At 40.6% G+C, this 24,706-nt stretch overlaps 5 protein-coding genes across 6 annotated transcripts; 4 read left to right on the top strand and 1 right to left on the bottom strand.

Moving 5' to 3' along the window:
• Positions 1-2,622: 2,622 nt before the first annotated feature.
• Positions 2,623-5,661, top strand: LOC109705474 (transcription factor ILR3-like). The gene is made up of 5 exons (XM_020226205.1): positions 2,623-2,926; positions 4,364-4,426; positions 4,502-4,576; positions 4,674-4,836; positions 5,187-5,661. The coding sequence occupies exons 1-5, from the start codon at positions 2,787-2,789 to the stop codon at positions 5,454-5,456; spliced, it is 711 nt and encodes a 236-aa protein (XP_020081794.1). The 5' UTR covers positions 2,623-2,786; the 3' UTR covers positions 5,457-5,661.
• A 319-nt stretch (positions 5,662-5,980) lies between these two features.
• On the top strand, positions 5,981-6,292 carry LOC109705465. Its single transcript, XM_020226195.1, has one exon. It carries the CDS (start codon positions 5,981-5,983, stop codon positions 6,290-6,292), a length of 312 nt encoding a protein of 103 aa, XP_020081784.1.
• Positions 6,293-6,573: 281 nt separating this feature from the next.
• LOC109705476 lies at positions 6,574-10,179 on the top strand. 2 transcript variants are annotated; one of them, XM_020226206.1, is made up of 2 exons: positions 6,574-7,805; positions 8,975-10,179. In XM_020226206.1, exons 1-2 carry the CDS (start codon positions 6,850-6,852, stop codon positions 9,075-9,077), a joined length of 1,059 nt encoding a protein of 352 aa, XP_020081795.1. In that variant the 5' UTR covers positions 6,574-6,849; the 3' UTR covers positions 9,078-10,179. The 2 variants fall into 2 exon arrangements, with proteins under 2 accessions (XP_020081795.1, XP_020081796.1); XM_020226207.1 differs by lacking the exon at positions 8,975-10,179 and adding an exon at positions 8,010-8,191.
• A 1,077-nt stretch (positions 10,180-11,256) lies between these two features.
• On the top strand, positions 11,257-12,328 carry LOC109705477 (cysteine-rich repeat secretory protein 38-like). Its single transcript, XM_020226208.1, has one exon. It carries the CDS (start codon positions 11,533-11,535, stop codon positions 12,295-12,297), a length of 765 nt encoding a protein of 254 aa, XP_020081797.1. The 5' UTR covers positions 11,257-11,532; the 3' UTR covers positions 12,298-12,328.
• Positions 12,329-12,517: 189 nt separating this feature from the next.
• On the bottom strand, positions 12,518-16,375 carry LOC109705464 (putative receptor-like protein kinase At4g00960). The gene is made up of 7 exons (XM_020226194.1): positions 15,544-16,375; positions 14,914-15,039; positions 14,703-14,812; positions 14,402-14,609; positions 13,528-13,765; positions 13,283-13,433; positions 12,518-13,169 (listed from the first exon to the last, which is right to left on the bottom strand). The coding sequence occupies exons 1-7, from the start codon at positions 16,373-16,375 to the stop codon at positions 12,861-12,863; spliced, it is 1,974 nt and encodes a 657-aa protein (XP_020081783.1). The 3' UTR covers positions 12,518-12,860.
• Positions 16,376-24,706: the final 8,331 nt, after the last annotated feature.

Here is a 24,706-nt window from a genome sequence, read left to right as displayed (position 1 = left end):
CTCTCTCTCCGTTCTCTCTCTCTCTCTCTCTTCATTCTCTCTCTCTCGTCTCTACAGCAATGTGCTACGTGGGAAGTGGCGACGAAGATCTCCTTCTCGTGTGATCCTGTGGGTGGTGGGTCTCTCGTGGGCTTCGGGCTTACTCGCCGCGGCCTAAAAGGAGGGTCCAAGATATGCCGCCGACCCGCCGGGTGCCGCCCATCTCGCCCGAGCCGGCCCCGCACGTCGCCGCATCCGCCGCCGCGCCGTCCGGCTCCTCCGCTCGCCGCTCGCTGGCGCAGGCCTCCGCCCTTTCGAATTCGGCTTGGTTAGTTGTAAATTTTGCGATTTCAGGTTTTTTTTTTTTTCCCCCTTCTTTGGTCTTTTTGGGGTTTTTAGTTAGGGTTTGATCTTCAGGAGTAATTGTGATTGGGGAGCGTCGCGAGTGAAATTAGAATGGATGTACACTTAATTAGTCTAGCAATGATTCCATGAATTAGCATTTAGTTTTATTAGTATATTATTGTTTCTAACATTTTTTGGATTAATTACTTAGTAATTTAGTCTTAGCAATTTGGTACAGTAGCTCAGCAGAGTTTTTTTTTTAAAAAAATGTTTTTTGAAAAGAGTGATCTAAGACTCCCGATTAATGTAGTTTGACCAAGCATTAACACCATACGTACTAGCTCTTTTTCGGAGGTAATAATAATAATAATAATAATAATAATCATCTCAATTATGAAATAAGGCTATATATCGTGATTAATTTGGTAATTTTAAGATCGATAATGAAAGAACCTTTTTAATATATTTTATTGGATCATGGAAGTGTTAAAGATTTGTTTTTTTTTTAATGGCATTTTTTTTTATTTTTTTGCGGGAATGGACAGCACATTATCCGCTTTATTTATTAGAAAGATAAACTAAACGATAGGGATGAGCCGGTGAGCCTACATAGGCCTCGGAGAGGGTGAAAAAAAAAAAAAGAAGCTCCTGATTACAGTTGTGCCAATTTGCGGAGAGTAAATGCTCCCAAAGTCCCGTCGACTATTTAATTTTATAGACTGCTAGGAAAGAGTCCGACTGGGTATTTTTAAAATTTGCACCATTCCTGACATCCCACAATACCCATCAGCAGGGTACTAGGCCGGGTAGCTTAGTGCTCATAGGATGCAATCCATTCCTAGCTATATCCATTTAACGATAGTCATCACCCAAATCTTCAGAGGAGGCTCTCCAATGTAATCATCATTAGAAATATAGAAAAAACGCATATAAGGAATAGGTGATCAATAGTTTTCTTAGCCGTCCCACACAATACACAGGGCGTGTTGCTGATCCAACCTCTCTTTAATAGATTATCTGTCTTTAAAAGCCTCTTCTTAAAGAGGAGCCAGCAGAACACTTATTAAAATAATGTATCCATCGTTTTTATGTACCAAAGAATAATCTCAGTTTGGCCTGGCTTGTGGTCTCCAATGTTCCGGTTCAGCTTGTTTATGAAACATGCCGAATGCGAGTTGTATTTTTCGGCTCGATATTTTAACAAGTCAGCTTGTGTTCGGCTCGTTTATGAAACGAGCTCATATTAAACGAGCCGAACACGAGCTATACTCAGCTCGCTCGTATTTGGCTCTTTAACCCTCCTGCTCCGCTGAAAACTCAAACAGTGACCTCGCCCACACCTCGCCTAGATGCCTTATCAGGAATACTAATAGCTTGGCTATCATTTGTTTTTCGGCTAAAAGTAGCTGAATTTGTTTTTCTAATACTTTGGTATATGCTTTTGAAAAGTGCTTTCTTCATTGCTTCTCTTCACCGGTGGGAGCGTGTCTTTTTTCCTTCTTTCTTTTTATCTTCAGAAAAAAGAGTATTTTCTCTTTATCCATTTAATTGAGGTGTGATGATGATGCATTAGTAGTAAAGTAAAACAGGCCAATTTCTAGTGATGCAAAATATGCTTTCCATGTTGTCCTTTTCTCATTGTCAACTCTCATATGCAACCCAATCCAGTGTTCCAACGTTTAACTATACCAACATTCTAAATTCACATAGCAAAAGGAGATTTCATGGGGAAAAAAAAAGAAGCATATACACAACTCACTCCCACATTAACACCAGCATTTTTACCAAACACTCATAACATTTCCCTTTTTTTTCAGAAAAATAAAAAGAAAGATGGTAGATGCTTCGCCAGATTATTTTTTTGAGAGATAGGTAGTACGCTACCTGCTTCGTTTATTTTATTAGAAATAAATTTAGCTGAAAATGTGAATCAACTAGGATTTGAACTTGAGTCTCGGATACCAATCACCGAGCCCTTTGCCACTTGCTCTAGAGATGCATGAATATTAACTATGTTAATTAATATAGAAAAAACAAAAAAAGGAAAAACATAAATATAATAAACTAAGTACGTACTATATTACTGTAATTTTAACATTCCATTGTAAAAAATATTGTGAATACTCTTTAAAATTGCATAGTTCTTCTATTTAGGATTTTTTTTTTCAAAAAAACTGTTGAAATTCAGTAGCCTATGGATGGGCCCTAAATATGGGCCCTAATATGGGCCTTTAATGGGCTTCCATAGGCCCAACTCATTGCACCTTATTTTATTATTATTATTATTATTTTTATTATTTTTCACGCTTTTACCTCCACCAACCCATTACGAGTTCGATCCCCGACTCTCCTCTCCTCTCTCCCTTTACCCGATAAGAGCGCAACCCTCGTTCTCCGACGATCACCGGAGATTGGCCGGACATCACCGGCAGGGGATATAGGGCTCCGGCGAGGCACCGGGGATGGGTTCCTCCGAGAACGCTAATTGGGTCTTCGATTGCCCCCTCCTAGACGACGTGGCCGTCGCTGGCGACGATTTCCCGGCGTCGGGGAGCGGATTCTACTGGGGATCGCAGGGAATCAACGGATCCTCCAATGGCGGGTACGATCGGATCCGAGATCCCTTTCTGAATCGCTTTGATTGATGTCGTCGATTAGGGCTAGGGTTTCGCTGCTCCTCATCAGTAATTTCCTGTAGATTATTGCTCATGCTATTCCGGATTGCATGTATACGTTGATTTGTGTTAGGTTTCGTCTATTGCTTGCTTTTATTTGTGTTACAAATTAGGATTTGTATTTAGTAAGTTACTGGATGTTGCAACTTCTCCAATTGGTTAAGGTACTTCATAGAATAATCTTGAGTAATATAGGGGAAAATTGTATTGGAGATTTGAGGATGCTTTGGAGGTGCATAGATAATGGAAGAATCTCATAATTGTGTATTATTAGAGTCTTAAGTAATCATATGTTACAAGATGTTTGGTTCTGAAGATTCTACTTTTATGCTTTACCTTAACACTTTTGTTGATTATAACAGAGAAAAAAAGTGATGTTGAGATTATTTTTGCCGCTTGATTCTGCATGTGTAATGGTTTTATAGTGTTTGGAACTTATATCAGTTTTGGTATTCCCCATCAATTATATATACTCGTCTTTATTTGCTCTCTTTTTAGTCCAGAAGAACGCTTACAAAGAGTGAGTTAGCCAGTACAATTTCGTCTAAGTACTCCAATTGAATGCCATTTATTTGTAGGCATATGGGATTCCATTTGATTTTATAAATAAATTTTCATAATTATGGGTGAAACTTCGTCCACAATTTCTCAAAGTTAGGAAAGCTGACTTAGATCTAACTAAGCTAAATTACATAGATCAATTAAGGTTTACTAGCTTTACTATAATGATCCTATGCTCCTAAATCCACTCATTGCAAATTCAAGACTCTATTGGCTCACATAGGGCAGATTCAGACCCGAATTAATGAATCAACTAAACTATACTCAACTGGAGAAAAATACATACCAGACTAGTTTGATAATGGATTCAATCTGACCGATTACATCTAGTCCTGGTCCTCCTAAACGGGCGATGTTTTGACAGTTGCAGCCGGCCAGAGAGGGAATAAGAAGAGAGGAGTAGGCAACTAAGAGAGGAGGATAGAGGAGGGTGGAAATTGCAACATGTGGCGAAATGATGAGTTCCCTCTTCTGTGTATTTAGAATTTATATATGATTGTTTATAAATGTAGAAATAGGATAGGAATGATACACATATATGGATAAGATGGACTTGTAGTCGTGCATGCTATAATAGGTTTTATCACATTTTATGACATTTACTTAGCTGACCTATATGTGTATAGGAATGATATACATATATGGTTAAGATGGACTTGTAGTCTTGTTCAACCCTATTTGGAAATCAAAGGGATACCCTTTATGCTGATTCTTATATTACACTTTAGTTTTTTGATCGTTGCTCTTTTGTATTAGTTAATTGGAATTACCAGATTATTGAAGCATGTTCTTATTCTTTTCAGGGTTGAAATAAGTGGCTCCTTTTTGGACTCTGAATGTGTCAAAGAACGAGGCTCCAATAAACGGTTTGGTTTTAAAAATTGATATGATTTTAAGCTGACTTTTTTTTTGTCTGTTACTAATTTGTATCTTTGTTGCAGTGTTAGGTCTGAAAGCTGTCAGCCAAGTTCCAAAGCTTGTAGAGAGAAAATGAGAAGGGATAAGCTGAACGATAAGTATGTGCTCCACTTTTACATCTCTTTTGCTGACCAATGTTGTGCTGGCTCTTTTTTCTTTTTACATTTTTTTTTTTGGGTTAACTTTCACTTTAAGGTTCTTGGAGTTGGGCTCCATTTTGGACCCAGGTAAGCCACCAAAAATGGATAAAGCAGCTATTTTAAGTGATGCAGTCCGTATGGTGACCGAGTTACGTAGTGAAGCACGAAAGCTGAAAGAGTCAAATGAGAGTCTCCAAGAAAAGATCAAAGAGCTAAAGGTTTATCTTTAATGCTTGTGTCATTTATTTTCTAAAGTGTCATTTTCTTAGGAAAGATTAGATTGAACTTCTTGTTTTGATCCTTGACTGCCATGCATTGAAGTTTAACATTTGCCATACTCTGTTTTCTGTGGTTGTATATTTCTTCACATGGTATGCAATTGCTATATTGAGTTTGGGTGATTCATTTATTTGATTTCCAAAGCAGTCAACTTCAGGTTTTCACTCATGTTTCCCTCCATGTCAATTCCTTGCTGCAATTTTTTAAAGTTCTTATCTTACCTGCCAGTGTATCGATTAGCTATGATTGTTCTTTTTAACACTGCACGCCGATTCCAACTTTCTCACAGGCCGAGAAGAATGAGCTTCGCGACGAGAAGCAGAGGCTGAAGGCTGAGAAAGAGAGCCTGGAGCAGCAAATAAAGATCATAAACTCTCGTCCGAGCTACATGCCGCACCCTCCTGTCATGCCGGCCGCATTTGCTGCCCCGGGTCAATCGGCAGGTCACAAGCTGGTGATGCCTCTCATCGGCTACCCGGGATATCCTATGTGGCAGTTCATGCCCCCTGCAGATGTCGACACCTCGCAGGACGCCGAGTCCTGCCCTCCAGTGGCTTAAGATCATCATTGTTCAATCCATTTCTCATGCTAAATTTCTCTCGAACTAATTTCCTCATGTTGAGGAAAAAAGAACTCTGAATTTCTCTCTCCAAGCTTAAGCTGTGTCATTTTTATAACTTTGAATTTAAGTTGTCTGGATTGTCTTGTAATATCTTTATGAATAAATTCAGTGTATGCCAGACGTAGATTTGTCCAGTGAATAACTTTAGATCACTGGGATTATTATTATTTTTTATTTTTTTATTTTTATTTTAATTTTTTCCTGTGGCTAGTATGGTAGGAGATGTCAAATCTGAGAAACCAAACGACAAAGCTTATTAGGGGTACAAACTCTCTAATTGCACAACAGTGTCGTACTCGTATCATTAACTCATGTACGGGGTTTACTATAACACGATTAATCCATCAATCACGTTTTAACGTATGAACAATCACGTTGCGGGCGCTAATATGTACAAAGGGAAATCACTCGTAATCCAATCCAACAGACGCATAATCGCCTCAACAGAAGCACAATACAGCATGGGATTGCTCTCTCGGTGGAAGGTCAAAGGCGACACTCGCACCTCCGCTGCTGCCGCGAAGCCGGTGAGCTCGGCTTCGGCGGCTGAGGAGGGGCCGGTGGCGATGAATGGGGCAGTGGAGGCGCGCCGGCGAGAATCTGATCCCACAGTCTTCGAGTTCGGCCCGTTGGCGGTGGCACCGGGTGACGAATTCACCTTGGCAGGGTACTGCACCGTGTCCGACCGGCTCGAGCCGTGTCGGTGGGCGATCGTCTCGGCCACAGCCACCACCGCCGCTGCCCATGCTCCTCGCTTCCGTATTACTTTCTAGTTTGTTCATGTAACGGGTATTTATAGATAAATAATCACCTCTTAATCCTTATTATCTATGTCCAGTACAGTGGTGCTGATTTCAATAAAGCCGTTTGAAAATGTAATTGCAAATCTTAAACTTTTCAAATGACTTTCTTCTTCTTCTTGCAGCAGATAATAGTGCGCCCTAGATCTTAGCAGCTTTTGCTGCTAAAGATCGCAAAACTCATTTCAGCGTCTGCACGACTCTTAACTTCTTATTCATCAAATATCACTAACACGGACCAAATATCACTAGAATCTCTGGTAACTTAAACTAAGTAACATCGATATTGATATGGCAATATAAAATGGATCTGAATAAGATGGCATCTGATAAAAAAGTTTTCTCTGATCAGACCCTTAATTCGTTAGGATTTCAGCCCCTTCTCTTAAGCTCGAAATTTGCTAGCAATTTTGTGGGGTCCATTTTCATCTCTACACTTATCCAAATTGCTCATGGAGAGTCAAAGCAACTAAAAAGAATAAACTAAATAAAAAGACAAAGCCACTACCGCAGAACTAAATAAAAGGAAAATGTTCGCCTTCAATCTCCTCAACTCCCCTCGCACCATTAAAACCCCTTCTTCTTCTCCTTCTTCTTTACCTCCTCCTCAAACCTACTTCGTCTCCTGCGCTCTCTCCTCTCCCTCTCCCTCTCCCCCATCCTCGCGAGAAGAAGCCATTTCCCAAGCCAGAACCTCCCTCTCCACCACCCTCCAAAAGCCCCTCAACAACCCCCTCCCCTCCCTCCCCACGCGCAAGCTCAAGAAGCAGAAGCAGCCCAGGTTCCGCGTCGAGATCCCGCTCCTCGACGACTCCCCAACCTCTCTCGCCCAGCTCGCCGGCGAGCTCTTCTCCGACGTGCTCATCATCAAAAAGGGCTCAAAACCACCATGCATCCTCATCCTCTGGCCCTCCCCTGCTCTTCTACAATGCGCCCACCAGGTGTTCGACGCAATGCCCAGCTCCGTTGTCAACTCGGACGTGGCCTCTGTTATCCCGGAGCAACTCGGCTCCGCGGATTTCGTAGTGTTCTCGGCGCCGGAGCGAGCCCAGTTGGAGGAGATTAGGGCCATCACCAATGCTTTGTACCCAAAACCCGCGATTTTGTTCAACCCAAAATGGGCTTTTGAGGAGGAGAAGGACTTTGGTGGGGGACTGGGGAGCTTCGTTGGGTCCTTTGATGTGGTGTATTCCTTCATGGGCTTGGAGGTGAGGGGGATCCTGAGCAAGAGGAAAGGCGTGGTTTTGAGGTTTGTGAAGGATGGGGTGTTGAGTGGGGAAGGTTGGGTGGTGATGGTGGAGGAGGAAGGGGAGCAGAAGAAGAAGGGGGAGATGAGGGTGGTTTCAAGGTTTAAGAAGCGGCCGTCGATCGGCGAGGTCGAGAGCGTTCTCTATAACCTCATGGCGGCGAATTCGCCCGTGACGAAGTCGGTGAAGTTCCTCAGAGACTTAGCTTCCAATGTCGTCACCGGAAAGAAGCCGAAGCAGTAAGTTTTCCGCCGCACACAAAGTGTTTGATTTTATTTCTCTTTAAGATTTAATGTCTCTGAGTCATTAATTGTGGACCTTGCTTAGTTATCAAAATAATGAGAAGTGTTGTTCCTTGTTAGGAGATTTACCTCAAAAAACTACAACTTTTCATCTCTTATGTACTTCAACATGATAAAATCTAATTTACTCACACTTTGCAGAAGTTTTCCAGGGATTAAAGCTGCAACTAAAGAATCACCGAATAACAGAAGGTTTATGTACTTAGAAAACTAAATTAAAATGCAAAGGGCAGTTTGAACAATTATTTAGAAGCTAGAAAAGTAAACAATACTAAGAAAAGAGAAGGAAAATAATAAGAAAATAATCCTTGACACAATCTGCATCTTGATTCATCCGGCACATCACCATCAATTGCGGATCTTATAACCTTAAACCGAACGATCTTACTTTGTACTCTTTCTCTTGAGCTAAATACTCAGCGTCATGTACCTCCAAGTTCAGCATCTGCAACGCATCCTCATCTGGATTGGGAATCCACTCCCGCGGATAAGCAATTGGCGCGCTGTGCTTGACAAGGCCCATCGCCTTCCTGAGCTCTCTTAGTTCATCTTCCTTCCTTTTGATCTCCTTCACTCTGTCCTCTACTTCCGACTTCCTCTTCTTCAGCTCTTCGAGTTCCTTCTTTGCATGATCCGCCTCTGCCCGGTAGATCGCGGGCTGCTTCAGCCGTGCGATCACGTGCCTCACATCGAAGCCCAAGTTCTCGAGGCCGCGCGCCTGGCCCATCAACTCGTCAATATCTTTCTCGCTCGTGAAGCAAGTAGTCTCCAATGCCTTTCTCATCAGCTCGACAAGACCAAACCATAAGGAGGAATAGACTATCTCCTTAATGGCCTCGGGCACGCCCTCTTGTATTAGCCCTTGGTAGTGCGGTTTCTGTGGAATCTGGCGGAAGAAAGTCGGGTACTCCTCCTTCGCCTTTCCTCCATATCTATCATGGGGTTCGGTCGGACTTTGGTAAGAAAAGCAATCTATTTCCTTGTCGAGGAACCCGTTTAGCTGTAACGCCCACAGCTCTTCCATTAGATTTCGTTGCGATAAGTTCTCATCTATGTCATTGCTCTTCTGTTTCTCCGAGATGTCATTTTCCGTGACTTCCTCATAGGGGAACAACGATCGTGGAGCAGAGTGTGATGGATACTGCCATGACGTGTTACACGAGTCTGCTAGCCGAGGAGACAAGACGAGGTCGTCAAGATGTGCTGTGATGGAGTGGGTGGTCGTGTCTTTCTCCTTTTTGGGAATAGAAGTAGGCGCCGATGCTGCTTTGTTTTCAGGCGTTGGACGCAGATATGAGATATAGGGGTAGTAGTAGCTGCATTTGTCCCATTCTCTGTTGTAATAGTAGCATGCTGTGTCGCCCATGGTGAGTCCAGAATACGTATAGAGGGTAGACGGATAGCTGGTATAGTGAGGAAAGTTGATAGGGGGGTAGCTGGAGAAGCGAGAAAGGTAAAGTTAGAAAGATAAATTAGACATTTATGTAGGATTTGTCACAGTAAGAAACTTTGTAATGTAAGCAGAGATCGACCCAACTGGCCTTTCTATAATGAATGGGGCAGTGTTTGGTTGCATCTAGAAGAACTCGAAAGTAGTTTTTAGCCTGAAAAGTAGTTTTCCGCATATTTGATTGCATGTATTTTAGGAAAAACCATCTTCAATAGTTTTATGCAACCCAGCATACTCACCGTAGGATGCAGATCGTGATTCAGGTGGGTGCGCTTTTTCGTCGTCATCTAATTAACATCAACATAACAAACATAATAGTAATATAGCATGATTACTCTAGCAGTTATTCTGTATCATCTTGAAGTGGAACGTAGAACTCTTACGTAAGTTGAACGAAATCTGGAGCTGCGTCTTATCGTAAAGAGTAAACATGATAAGCATTGCGATTTATCGACGCGCAATATGAATCATATAATCATATGATAAACAATGAAAGTGCATGAAACAAAAGTAAAAGTTACCTCACGGGGGGATACAAATTGGAGCCCTCCATGGTGTGGGGGGTGTTCTCCTGCATCGTAGGGTTCATCAGTGTTAACAATAGACACAAAAGAAATTGGAGCAATAGAGTAAAACCCTTAATTAATGTGTGTGTGTGTATATATATAATGTAATATGGATGAGAGAAAAGGGAGCGGGGTTTGTTACAAAATGAGATTTTTTTGGATTTGTTCAGTGGGAGTTATTTCAAACAAAATTTGTTGGATCACTTTGAAGGGATTATTTTGCCTTTTGAAAATGTTTTGTTTTGATTCATTTAATTTGATTCGTTTTTGTAATATTTAGTAATCATTGGCTACACCTGGTAAGTTCATATTAAATAGAACAAAATTTGTGTTTGGACTTATACTCAGCTGTGTCATTACGAACTATATCTTTAGTTCTTAACCTAGTCTTTTTAATCTCAATCCAAATAGAATTTAGAGTTTAATGATTTGAACAAATTAATCATAATTTAACTAAAGTTTGCCAAAATTAAATTGGTGTTTCTCAAGTTGTTGCTCCGAGATTTACTCCTATAGAACTGCTTTTTCTCGATTTTTTTGGCTACGTCGTTAAAATTCCGCAAGATTTGCGAGCTTTTATTTAAATTTTTTTTTTCTAATCTGTGAATGACACGTATACTTACAAAAGAGAAATGCTGAGATACTAGTATTATTATCTTGAAATGTACGGATAATGGAAAAATAAATTATCATTTATTTGTTGTAAAAAATCAAAGCACGTGATGATGCCTATAATTAGGTTCAATGTTTAGATTGAATTCAAATGAGATATTCATAGTTGATTTGATAAATTTTATAAAATAAAAAATGAAAAAAAGCTCCAGGAACTTTTTGTTTCTCTCTTTCTCTCTCTATAAACTCGAGAAGCTAGAGCCTTGAACTTTTTGTTCATTTTCAGGGCATGTTTAGTTTGAAGTATTTGAGACTTGAAAAGGATCTGAAATTAGGGGACGCGAGTTCCAAATTTTACGTAACGACGTATGATCTCTCCTGACCCAAATTAACAACATTTTTTTCTACTGACCGTTTCTAAAGCAAGTGGCAAAGGGCTTGGTGGTTGGTACCCGAGGTTTTACATTCGAATCCTAGTTGATTTATATTTCCAGCTAAGCTTATTTCTAAATGAAATAAACAAAGCGAGTAGCGTACTATCTATCTCTCAAAAAAAATAAAAACAACGTTCTCTCCTTCATTATTCCTCTCTTTCCACTACTGCTCCTACTCCAGTAGCCACCTCCCTCAAAAGGAGACCAAAACTCTACTTCAATGATCACACCCCAATCACCAACAATCTAAATGCTACTAAATTACATTAATCACTGCTGACACCTCCCTTTAAACTACTTCAGCATAAATTAATTAACTACCAAGTAGTAGTATGTCACATTTGACTTGCATAACATGATCATCTCTTCTCCTCGTTCTATAACTCTAACAACTCACGAAAAAACAACACATAACGGGTCAAAGTCAACGCCCCTACGAAGCATCCTCCCACCATTTAATTCCATGCACCTTTTTTGAGTTCTCCAGCTTATTCCTCAGATACGACCTCTTCTTCTCCTTGAAACCTTCACAAAATAAAAAAAAACTGCTTACCTTCTACACTATATAACATCTCCTCTTTCCCATTTTTTCTTCACACAAAATGAGCTCCAGAATCTCATTTCTACTTTCTTTACTTTCGTTTTCTCTTCTTCTTTACGCCACCGTCGCCTCCGATCCCCCCCTCGCCATCCGATGCTCGAGCTCGAACACTTTGCGTCCCGGCGACGCGTTCACCCGAAACCTGCACCAGCTCATGTATCTTCTATCCGCCAAAGCCCCCGCCGTCGGGTTCGAGATCGGTTCGGTCGGGTCGGGCCCCAGTCACGCGTTCGGGCTCGCCCTGTGCCGTGGGGACGTCACCCGCGCGTTGTGCCGCGCTTGCATTCGCACCGCAAACGCCCACACCTTACGACGGTGTCCCCGCAGAAAGCGAGCCACTGTTTGGTTGGACCGGTGCATGGTGCGCTACTCCGACAGCGACTTCTTCGGGGAAGTGGATCGGGCACACTCCGTGCTCTTATCGGATCGGTCGAACGCGTCGGCCGACCCATCAAGGTTCGAGTCCAAGGTGGTGAGGCTCATGAAGGGGTTGACCAAGAGGGCTTATCTTACACCTCTACTGTACGCAGCTGGTGAGCTAGTGATTAACAATCATAAGGTTAATAATAATAATATTAATACTAATAAGGGAGAATTATATGGGTTAGTGCAATGTAGTAAGGATTTATCTGGGGGCGATTGTAAAGCGTGTTTGGAAAAAGCCATTAGTCAACTATCTAGCTGTTGCAAGGGGAAGAGAGGAGGGAGAGTGTTGGGTTCAAGTTGTAATTTAAGATATGAAGTGTACCCATTTTTCGATGCCTAATTAAACATGTGACAAGTGGGCAAATTGTGCATGGAAATATTGTATTAAATGAGAAAAAAAAAAGAAAATTTTGTAAGTTGTGTTACTATTTGCATTATGCATTGTTCTTTCTTTTTGGGGTAAAATATATAATAAGGAGACTCTAGAAATTTCCAGAATAGTTCAGTTTTCTCCTGCAGATTTAGCTTCCTTGCTATTTTAAAGAAAAATAAAAGAGAAATACTACTTGTAGTATCTTAGTATCAACATTGCAATGCAAAAGATAACAGTATACACGTCCAGCGAGCTCACAGCGTAATTATACAAACAATGGCCAAATTCAAGCCACTCGAACTAACAATAATGTTTAAAATCATACACTTGAATAAAAATTGAAATTGTTTCTCCCTCAACATCCACATATTTGTAGGTTAGGCCCATCAACCTCTGAAAATGAATTGTATTGTCACAATTATCAGTTTAACAAGGACATAGAAAAAATGAACTGATTTGATTATTTGAAATGAGAAATGAAGCACTTTACCATTAGAAAAAACTTATATAGGAACTAACACCTTGGTAACCTACACGGTTTCTCGTTCTTGAATGGCCCTGTATGTATTGAATGGCGCTTGTTCTTGTTCGGGTGAGCTAATAACTGTAGTGTTGTCAACCACCGGCACGTACCCAGGCTCGCATGGTTGTTCCGATATTTCATTGGGACCATCAAGCATGGATGAGACTTGACTCATGCTGGGTCGCTTTGCGCGGTCATGTTGTGCACAAAGTAGCCCAATCTGGATGCATTTTAATGCTTCGTCTTGTTCATACAGATTACCTAGACTTTTATCGACGACATCTAGTCCCTTCCCATTTCTCCAGTGTTTCCATACCTATCAAACAAAATGGCTTAGCAATCAAGGAGCATATGTTGCCCAGTGCAATAAAGAGGTCCGCATCACAAATCATATATAGATGTTCAATCCTTAGTTAGATGAATACTTACATAGGTTGAAAGATACAGAGCGTCGCTTGATCCTTCAAATTCACTGTTTCTTTCTCCGGTTACAATCTCTAAGACCAATATACCGTAGCTATACACGTCCGATTGCTTTGAAAATTGCCCCTTATTGTAATATTCAGGTGCCATATATCCTCTGCCGCGAGGCAATAAAGAAATGTGAGATTACACCGTGCCGTAGAAAGAGCTTCTTGTCACAAAATAATTTAGGAAATGACGATTCTACTTACAATGTACCAGCATTTTTTCTAGTGATTTCATGGGTTCTATCGCTACCCAAAAGCTTTGCGAGACCAAAATCTGCAATTTTAGGATTCATGTCCTTATCTAGCAAGATATTACTTGCTTTTAGATCTCGATGGATGATCGTCAGCTGTGAATCTTCATGAAGGTAAAGAAGACCCTGACAGACTCCTCTGATGATCATGTAGCGCATTCGCCAGTCTAGTTGTGCTCGCCTGTTGGGATCTGTTGCATCTAAACAAATTCAGTAACAAATTCTATAGGTTTGAAAGATCTCATACTAATTTGCAGATGACAAGTACTACTAGCTTGAGGTAGAGGTTGAATGTTTTTCTCACTTTTAACATAGGTGGAAATAGAAATGTGGAATTCTTTTAGCCGGATATCACTATCATACTTGTTTTTTTTGTTATTTTAAGCCCAACATTTTTTTAGTATCAACAATGCGGCAATCAACTAGCACAGAACAAAAATAAACCCTAATTAAAAGGCCATAAATGAACAGAAGAAAGGTAAAAATTTTTAGAATTCTTATATTGTGTTGATAATTCTATGTCCTGTAATAGATATCCTAACTTATGTCATATAGGAGACCTAATTGATAGTTTGTGACGTGTCTAAACAGTATTCACAAAAAACTGACTAAATTAGCAGATGAGATTTCGAGACAAAAACAAGCTTTGAACAAAAAATTCTAGAAATAGCTCTCCGGGTTGTCAGGCCATGATCTAACGATGGCGATAACTTCCGGTTGTAGTTCGTAGATAACTTGCGATACTGACTGAAATTTTCTTCATAGCAAGCATGATTATTACTGTTCCTTATTATATGTAGCGTGATAAGAATGCAGCATCAGCTTACCGAACAAGTAGTTGTCTAGACTTTTATTGGGCAGATATTCACAAACCAGAAGCATTTCCATTTTTTCATAGCAAAAGCCGATCAACTTGGCAAGATTCGGATGCTCGAGCTTTGCAATCAAGACGATAACTCCTAACTCTGTTATCCCTTGATGCGATGCTCCTGAAAACCTCTTCACTGCTATTTCCTGTCCATCCGGTAGCGTTCCCTGTATTTACGACTAATACCATATTAGAAACTAGCAGCTATATATAGCGGCCGCATTCAGTGACACTGTCGCAACTCAAAACTTACAGATTACCTTGTAGACCATTCCAGCTCCACCGCTTCCGAGCTTATTTTGAATAGCGAAGTTATTTGTGGCCGTACAAAGCGTTTTCAGATCAAACGATATGGACCTTATCTGTTTATCTTCACCATCCCAGCACCCAACATTAGAACGCAAGAAAACTCAAATAACAGTAAAAGATGTCTCATATTTTTGTTACTAGGAAATGCATCAAGGAACTTACATTGTGCATCTCTAGCAACTTTACCCATGAAGAGATAAATGCAAATGGCGAAAAGCACAATCGCCCCTCCAGCACCCACAGTGACGGCAATTATAAGAACAACTTTTGTTGCGTGTTTATTGTTTCCTACGGAAGCATAATTAATGCTCGTTAGCCTTTCATTTGAAATGGAATTTGCAGAATGAAGGTGCTCAAAGAATTGCTGAATTCATCACAGCTCTCCGTGAAGTTGTTACGTGCTGTATGCTCTCACATAAGCCCTTAATTTGAGGATCTTGCGCACACCCACAAACTAGGGATGCAACTGTGGAGAATCTGCCTACGGTTACTGCCGTGCATTTGTGCCAGGAAGCGTACAGGCACAGTACCCGCCAGTCTCGACTGTGACTCGGTCTAACTGGCCTCACCTCATTTCGAACATAACTCGGTTCAATCAAGCCTCACACTATTTCAAATGGGGTTCGGTCCAATTTGGCGTCCCATCCATCACAGGCGGGATGCTGGCCCATTTAAACTAACATTTCCATCTATATATGGAATTTGCACCTATCCAGTAGTAATTCGGGAGAATTTTATCTAAAATCGCCAGACTGACAAAGGATGGTGGGGAGAAGAGCAGCACAGACTGACCAGACGGAGCGACGATCGGCGGAGGTGCTGACGGGCTGTTGGCGGCCGAGCCGTTGAGCAGAGTCCTGGGCAGCGGGAGGGAGGGGTCGAAGAAGGGGTAGGTGTCGTACCTGACGGCGCAGCTGAGCCTCAGCACCTGCATGCCGGCGCTGCCGTTGTAGTCCGCCGTCAGCCGGCCGAGCGCCCCCCGCAGGCACCTGGCGCAGTCGGCGCCGGACAGCTCCGGGATGCACTGCGCCATCTCGTACACGCTCCGGCCGGCGGAGCTATTCGTCATGACGCCCGTCCACAGCCGCGACCCCGCCGCGGCGCTGTCGTTGACGACGGCGGACAGCAGGGCCGACACGTCCCTCTCGAACTCGGCGGGCTTCGCGGCGGCGCGGGTGGCGTTGAAGATGGCGGCGGTGTACTCGTTCTCGTCGAAGAGGGAGAGGTCGCGGACGTCGTAGCGGAGGAGGCAGAGGTCGTAGCGGACGGCGGAGGCGGCGCAGCTGCTGCCGATGGAGTCGAGGGAGGAGTTGAGGCAGGCGGAGCAGTCGGAGGGGGAGGCGTCGAAGCGGCACTGGGCGACGGCGTAGATGGTCTGGTCGCCGGCGGGGAGCTGGGAGCTGGAGGACCTGTCGGCGGTGGTGGGAGCGGCGGTGGCCACGCCGTAGAGGAAGTCCGTGAACTGGGTAGGGCTCAGGATAGGGGAGGTGGGTTTGTAGGGCGGATCGCCGGAGCAGTAGGTGAGCGTGGCATTAGCCTCGGAATAAGCTGGGTATGGGAACGCCGTAGTAATAAGGACGGATATGATCGCGATTAACTGGAGTTGGAAGAGGACAAGAGCCATAATGATAATGAAAGAATCTGTTCCGGCGAAGCAGAGGAAAGGCAATTATCGGAGAGACTGGGAAAGCGAGTTTACCTCTGCTCGCCTCCCTCCCTTACTATTTCTCGTGAAAAAGTGTTCGCGCGTATGCTTACTTTTTATTTATTTATTTATTTATTTTCTTGCCTAGTCGTCCACAGGATTTGACTGGAACAAAATTTCAAGGCAGTTCCCACGTAAGTTCCTACTCGTTAAGGTCGTTAACCCTCTTTTTTTTTTTTTTTTTTTTTTTTTGGTGGGGGGGGGGGGGGGGGGGAGCGTCGAGTTGTCCTACTTTTTGTAGTCCTAGTTCATCCCTAATCAAATGAAAACGGATGTAGCATGCTACCGTTTTCCAAAAAAAAAAAAAATAAATAAATAAATGAAACGGATAGCTGCTACTTTTCTCAAAAGAAAAAAAAAATTCAAGGCAGTTTAATAAATAAGAGAGGAGAAGATGAGTTCGGAAGGCGCGTGCTATCGAATTTTTCGTCCTTAGAATTATAACTTTTGATCATTCTTATTCGTTAATCATACTATAAGTATTTAACCTATCCATCCAATTCTTGAGGGATCGTTATTTATTTAACGCGGAGAATTATTAATCATTTAAACCGCACAGTCCTTTTTCAAAGGCTGAAAACCTAAACAACACTTAGTACTTGATACTAATTAATAATAAGTAGTCTAATTTTCTCCCTCTCTCTCTCCTATATATATATAGAGCTAGGCTGGTACACTATCGGTAGCACGGAGGCTTCCGTGCTACCAAGTTGTTTTCAATGATGCGGCTTCCAAATCGACGATCGGCTCTGTTCGATTTGATCTACACTATTGAAAGTCTTTGGAAACTAAATTTCATAATTTTTCGACATCATTTGGCTAGTGATCAAAAGGTCTCAACATTGACAATTTTAATAGTAGATGTGGTGTGTTTGTGAATTTAACGGTATAAAACAATCCAAATCTTATGAAATTTTTATAAAAAATTCTTTTCAGTATTTAAAGTAAGATCAGTACCTTTGATCTTAAATTAAGTCTTTTATCATTATTTTTTATGACATTTTTATTTTCAGCCGTTCATTTTTAGACTACTTGTTTGATAGGTAAATGACGCCGAAAAATTATGAAATTTAGTTTCCAAATATTTGTAATAGTGTAGATCAAGTCTAACGGAGCCGATCGTCGATTTGGAAGCCGCATCATTGAAAACAACTTGGTAGCACGGAGGCCTCTGTGCTACCGATAGTATACCAGCCTAGCTTTTTATATATATACATACTATATATATATATACTACTATACTATCTATAGTATCGGAGCTCCGGTACTATAGTCTTGTTTTCGATCTTAGGGTGCTCAAATTAACGATCCACACCGTTAAATATGATCTAGGGTTTATGAAGTTCTTAGGAATAAAATTTTAGTTTTTTTCGACATCGTTTACTTAGTAAATAAATTATGTCAAAATGGACGGTGGAAATTGAATAATCTTTAAAATTTGAGTATAGGACTTTTAAATTCAAGATCAAGAATGTTAACCTTAATCTAGATAGTTTAAAGTATTTTCTATCAAAATTTGAAGAAATTTAGATTTTTCTACACCGTTAAACTCCAAACTCGCCATAGTAGCTTTTGAAAATTGACAATTTTGAAATGGTTTGATCATAAAGTAAACTATGTCAAAAAAATATAAAATTTTATTTTTAAAAATTTTAAATATCCTAGATCAGTTGTAACGGTGTGGATCGTTGATTTGAACACTCTAAGATCGAAAACGAGACTATAGTACCGGAGCCTAGGATACTAGCTCTATATATATATATATATATATAATATGCAAAATATATAAATATAATAATATATTATATATATATATATAGATATATTATATAGAGTGGGCTGGTATGCTTTCGTAAGCACGGAGGCCTCCGTGCTTCCACTTTATTTTCGATGTTCGGACTTTCGAATCGACGATCGGCTCCGTTAGAGTTGATCTAAAGTATTTAAAGTACCAAGAAATTAAATTTTGCGATTTTTCGATATCATTTGCCTAGTGATCGAAGGGGCTCAAAATCAATAATTTTAACGGCCGTGGTGAGCCGGTTGCAAGTTTAACGGTGTAGAAATATCCAAATCACGTGAAATTTTGATAGAAAATTCTTTATACCATATAAAACAAGATCAATAACTTTGATCTAAAATTTTAATGTCATATCATCATATTTTGTGAGATTTTTATTTTCAGCCGTTGATTTTGAGCCACTTCAATCACTAGGCAAATGATATCGAAAAATCGCAAAATTTATTTTCTAGATACTTCAAATACTCTAGATCAAGTCTAACGGAGCCGATCGTCGATTTGAAAGTCCCAACATCGAAAAGAAAGTGGAAGCACGGAGCGCTCCGTGCTTCCGAAAGCACCCCAGACGCACTCTATTATATATTTATATATATAGTTGAGCTAGAATACTATTGGTAGCAAACCGGCACTTTTGCCACCCATTTGTTTTCGATGATAGAGCCTCCAAATTGATGATCGACACCATTGAACATGATCTATACTATTTGAAGTATTTAGAAATCAAATTTCATACATTTTCGATATTGTTCTCTAATCCATCGAGTGGACACAAAAATGAACGGCTGAAATTGAATATTCTTTAAAAAATGATGCTAGGAGTCTTGTAATCAAGATCAAGAGTATAGATCTTATTTTAAATAGTTTTAAGAATTTTCTAACAAAAATTTAATTGATTTGGATATCTTTACGCCGTTAAACGAAAAAACGCCTCATATCGACCATTAAAACTATAAATTTTGAAACCCTTTGATCATTAGGCAAATGATGTAAAAAAGATTTAAAATTTGATTTCTAAACACTTCAAGTGGTATAGATCATGTTCAACGATGCCGATCGTCGATTTGGAAGCTCCATCATAAAAAATGGATGGCAACGGAACCCGTTTGCTATCGATAGTATTCTAGCTCAACTCTATAAATATATATATAGAGTGCGTCTGGTATGCTTATGGAAGCACGAAGCGCTCCGTGCTTTCACTTTGTTTTCGATGTTCGGACTTTCGAATCGACGATCGGCTCCGTTAGACTTGATCTAGAGTATTTGAAGTATCTAGAAAATAAATTTTGCGATTTTTCAATATTATTTGCCGAGTGATCGAAGTGGCTCAAAATCAACGGCTGAAAATAAAAATCTTACAAAATATGATGATATGACCTTAAAATTTTAGATCAAAGTTATTGATCTTGTTTTATATGGTATAAAGAATTTTCTATCAAAATTTCATGCGATTTGGATATTTCTACACCGTGAAACTTGCAACCAGCTCACCACGGCCATTAAAATTATTGATTTTGAGCCCCTTCGATCACTAGGCAAATGATATCGAAAAAACATAAAATTTATTTTCTAGTTACTTCAAATACTCTAGATCAACTCTAACGGAGCTGATCGTCAATTCGAAAGTCCAAATATCGAAAACAAAGTGGAAGCACGGAGGGCTCCATGCTTCCATAAGCATTCCAGCCTACTCATATATATATATATATATATGTATATATATATATGTATATACATAATTAGAGCTAGGCTCCTATACTTTCGAAAGTACGGAGACCTCCGTGCTTGTAAGTTGTTTTCGATGATGGGACATCCAATTTGGCGATCAGTTCCGTTAAACTTGATCTACACTATTAGAACTATTTGAAAACCAAATTTCATAATTTTTTGACTTTGTTTGTCTAGTGAACGAGTAGTCTCAAAATGAACTGCTGAAAATAAAAATCTCATAAAAAATAGTGATAAAAGACTCAAATTTTAAATCGGAAGTATTGATCTTGCTACTGATGTTACGTAGAATTTTCTATTAAATTTTTATGTAATTTGGATACTTCTACACCGTTGAACTTAAAAACGTGCTACATCGGCCATTAAAATAGTCATTTTTGAGACTTTTTGATCGCTTGGTAAATAATGTCAAAAAATTATAAAATTTGGTTTCTAGATAGTTCCAACATGGTAGATTATACTTAACGGAACCGATCGTCAAATCGAATGTCCTATCATCGAAAACAACTTACAAGCACGGAGGTCTCCGTACTTTCGTAAGTGCAGGAGACTTACTCTATATATATATATTCTTCTTCTTTAAAATCATAATCCTATTATGATATAAGATATCTAATCAACCATCTAATGTAATTAAGGTTTTTAATTTTAGACCAATTAATGATATATTAATTAGATTCTCCTAACATCCAAATTAGGCATTAATGAAAAATATCATTATATCTTATACAATATAATCGATGTCCATTGAAATAAAAGACTCTTAGTCCATTAGATTCATTGTAACGTTTACAAATTATGCCATAAAATCATACTGCAATTTGCATCGTAGTGCCCTGTAATTTTATATAATTATAAAAAAGTTTTATAATCACACTATGAACATACAATGTTCTTGTAATTAAATAGAATATCTTCTATCTCATTCACAAACTTAAGGGGCATTTGGATTGACGAATCTGTAGATCCAGCGAACTCAAATCAGTGTGTGTTTGAGTTTCCCTGAAGTGTGATTATTTTTCTGTTGTTTGTTTTGACGTAACTCGTACCACTGAAAGTTAAATTCAATCACTTCTGCTGTTTGTTTTGATGTAACTTGGTGCTGGTAAAATTAGTTTTTTAAGTTCCGTTGTTTGTTTTGATGTAAGTAAGTGGATCCCATTATCTCCTAAATATAGTAATAAATTTATCACTATAAAATTTAACCTATTATATAATTAAATTTTTTATTATTATTTAAAGATAATCTTAATTTATTATAAATAAAGTAATTCTAACCCATTATAAAGAAAGTAGAGTTTAGATTTTACTGTTTAATAAATTGTTTAGAGAAGGTTGAGTGTGGTGGAAGTCGAGTTCGGTACTGTAGAGCCGGAAGTCGAGAGTAGGTGAAGTGAGAATGTCACGCCCCGGGACCGATACCAATTTGGCCCGACCCGAGCACGTCAAACAGACGCCGAACGGACAGAGTCTTCCCTATCCGCCCAAGGCTCATCACACGTACAAAATTCAAACAAGAAAAGCACTAGCGGAAACATACACAAACGGCTCACACGAGGGTAAGCAATAGCCATTAGTGAAAGAAAGGAAATTAAACATCTACATAAGTAATATGATTCATTTTGGATCATATACATTGCATCCATCTCTTAAACTTAAAATTCTTTACATTCATTACATCATTTCTTTCTTACATCACATTTACCTCAAGATGCACTTTACATTCTTTTCTTTACATTGCTATCATCAAATACAAAAGATGATAAAAGGGTGTTTGCTAACAAAATGTAAACCCAACTTTGGTGGCCTCTTACTAAGGCGCGATACCTTTACCTCGGTCGCTCGCCGGCTCGCTCGGTCCCGGCTCTGTGGAAATAGTGGGGTGAGAACTACAACAAAGTTCCCAGTGGGTTCGGCCTCAACATCACCGACTTTCCCACTAGGACTAACTCAGGCATAGTAGAAAGAATAAGCTGTATAGTAACCAATCTATAACATGATGCTAATTATGCCTGAACAATAAGCAAGAAGTATGCTCAACATTAAATAAATGCAGATTATGCAAATTCTTTCATTCTTTGACTTTACTTTGTGCTTTGTTCTTTATTCTTTGCTCTTTGTTCTTTGTTCTTTAATCATTAAGGCTAACCCGGGGGCTTCGCCACATTAACTTGCTTCACATTAAGTCCATCATCGCAGGAACTCACCCGCTAGGACCGTCCTTTCGGGTCTACTCCAACCCGGATGCATAACTCCGGAGCGCATCGCCCGAGGGGGAGCGACCGCCCTCGAGCACGGAACTCATAGCAAGCATGATCAGATCCTTAACTCAAAGGATTATAAGTTCAATCTTGACTTTACACTAGCTCTAGTGTTCATTATATCACTTTATGTTGCAAACTCATGCAATCACATTCTTTACATTGTCCTTTACTTTTGCTAACTCTAGCAATTATATTCTTTACATTCTTTACTTTTGGCTACCTCTAGCATTTCACGTTCTTTACTTCCCACATTGCGTTAACTTTAAGCATTATCATTTTCAGCATTCTTTACATTACATTGGTTCTTTACCTCACACTATCTCTAGTGTCATTTTCACTTTAGCTTTACCGGATGCCACTCGATCTATGTCATTGTGCCACTCTGTTCTTTTGCTCACTTTGGGTACTCACATTTTCTCTCATGCATACATCTAGGGTTTTCGACATTCATTAGGTTCTCAACCATCTCATTATGCAAGTTGTGCTCACAATCATGCAATCATCACATTTCATCATTACTTTACCCTAAAATGCATGCAACAATATATAGAACATATGCTCAAAGAATGACACATTAGGCATAGAGAGAATTTCAATGAGTTTGAAAAGCACCACCCACCTCGTAGGCTTTCAAAGGTGCTCCGATGATTTTCTTGGGATTTTTAGACCTTTCGTTCTTTACCTGCGGCATAACGAACCCTTATTAGGCCATTTTGCCCATAACTTTTCATCGGCTTTTCGTAACGTTAATCCGAGCGCACCAACGCGTCGGAAATACCCCCAATTAGGTTTCTAGAGGGTCAATTGCACTTAGAAACCCTCATGAGCAAAAGCCCCAATTTGGGTGCCCTAGCTCCAATGTACATCAAAACCTAGGGTTTGATCTCATAGGGAAGCAAAAGTAGCTTCATTATACTCTAAATAATTCATTAGAACCATTCTTAGACAATCCAAAACCCTACTTAGGGTTTCACCATGAGAGGTGATCTAAGCTCACCTCTATAGCAAATCTAGGTCTTGATCTCTAAAGAAGCAAAAGAAAGCTTCAAAACTCTTTAATGGTTCCATTAAAACCCATTTCTAGGTCATCCAAACCTCATCTAGGGTTCTACCACATTAGGGTTCAAAGCTTACCTTGTAAGCTTCCTTTTCTTCCACTAGAGATGAGGGAGAGGGAGTCTCTTCACTCCAAAAGCTTCTTCTTCACTTTCTTCTCCTTCTTTTCCTCCTTTCTTCCTTTCTTCTTCTTCTCCTTCTTTGTCTTCTAGAGAGAGAAAGGAGAGGAGAGAGTGTGGGAGGGAGTGGAATGAGAGGAAAAGCCCCTCAACCCACTAACATAGCTCAATGGGTTGCAAAAATGCTAATAAACCCCTCAACTTTCACTTTAATACACTGCCCGAACTGGGCAGTTTTCGCAGCCGGGGACCGGTCTCTCCTTCAGGGACCGGTTCCCGAACGTTGTCCCAGCGCAGCCAGAGCTGCTGCGCGCAGTGCAACCGGTCTCTCTCTGTGGGACCGGTCTCTCGGGGACCGGTCTCTCGGACAGGGACCGGTTCCCGAGAGCTACTCTCTCAGGACTTAGCCGATTTTTCGGCTGTCTCATTTCATACGTGTTCGGGGACCGGTCTCTCCCACAAGGGACCGGTCCCCGAGAGCTCAAAAACTGCAGTTTGCAGAATTTGATTCTTTAGCTCTCGAAAACCTCCCGTAACTCACTTTTAATCACTTTAACACCTTCGGACTTTCCGAAGTGTACCATCCTCGCACTTTGGTCAATTTGACTAAAGTTCGATATTTATTTTCCGAATTTTCGGTATATTACATTCTCCACCCCTTAAAATAATTTCGTCCGCGAAATTACGCATACCTTAACTCGTCGATTCGAATAGATGCGGGTACTCTCGCCGCATAGTTTCCTCGAGCTCCCAAGTGGCTTCTCGCACATCATGGTTGCTCCATTGGACTTTCACATAGGGAATCTTGCGACTTCGCAACTTCTTCACTTCTCTATCGAGGATGCACACCGGGCACTCCTCGTAGGACATATCCTCACGTAGCTCCACGGGCTCATACTCCAATACATGTGCCGCGTTGCGAATATACTTTCGGAGATTCGACACATGAAACACGTTGTGAACTCCCGCGAGTCTCGGTGGTAGTGCGAGCTTGTATGCCTACCGCACCCACACGCTCCAATATCTCAAACGGTCCGACATAACGGGGACTTAGCTTCCCACGGACCCCGAATCGTTTGACTCCTCGCATCGGCGACACTCTCAAGAATACACGGTCTCCAACCGCGAACTCTAAATCCTTCCTTCGTTTGTCGGCATAACTCTTTTGCCGAGATTGCGCCATCGCCAACCGTTGACGGGCAAGGCGGACTTTCTCTTCCGCCTCCCGCACCACATCCGGGCCAAGAGCCGCTTTCTCGCCCACGTCGCTCCAATGGATAGGAGA

The sequence above is a fragment of the Ananas comosus genome, unplaced genomic scaffold, assembly GCF_001540865.1.
Source record: "Ananas comosus cultivar F153 unplaced genomic scaffold, ASM154086v1, whole genome shotgun sequence".
NCBI classification, from domain to species: Eukaryota; Viridiplantae; Streptophyta; class Magnoliopsida; order Poales; family Bromeliaceae; genus Ananas; species Ananas comosus.
Note: the sequence above shows the minus strand (reverse complement) of the source record. Positions and strands in the feature narration are given on the sequence as shown.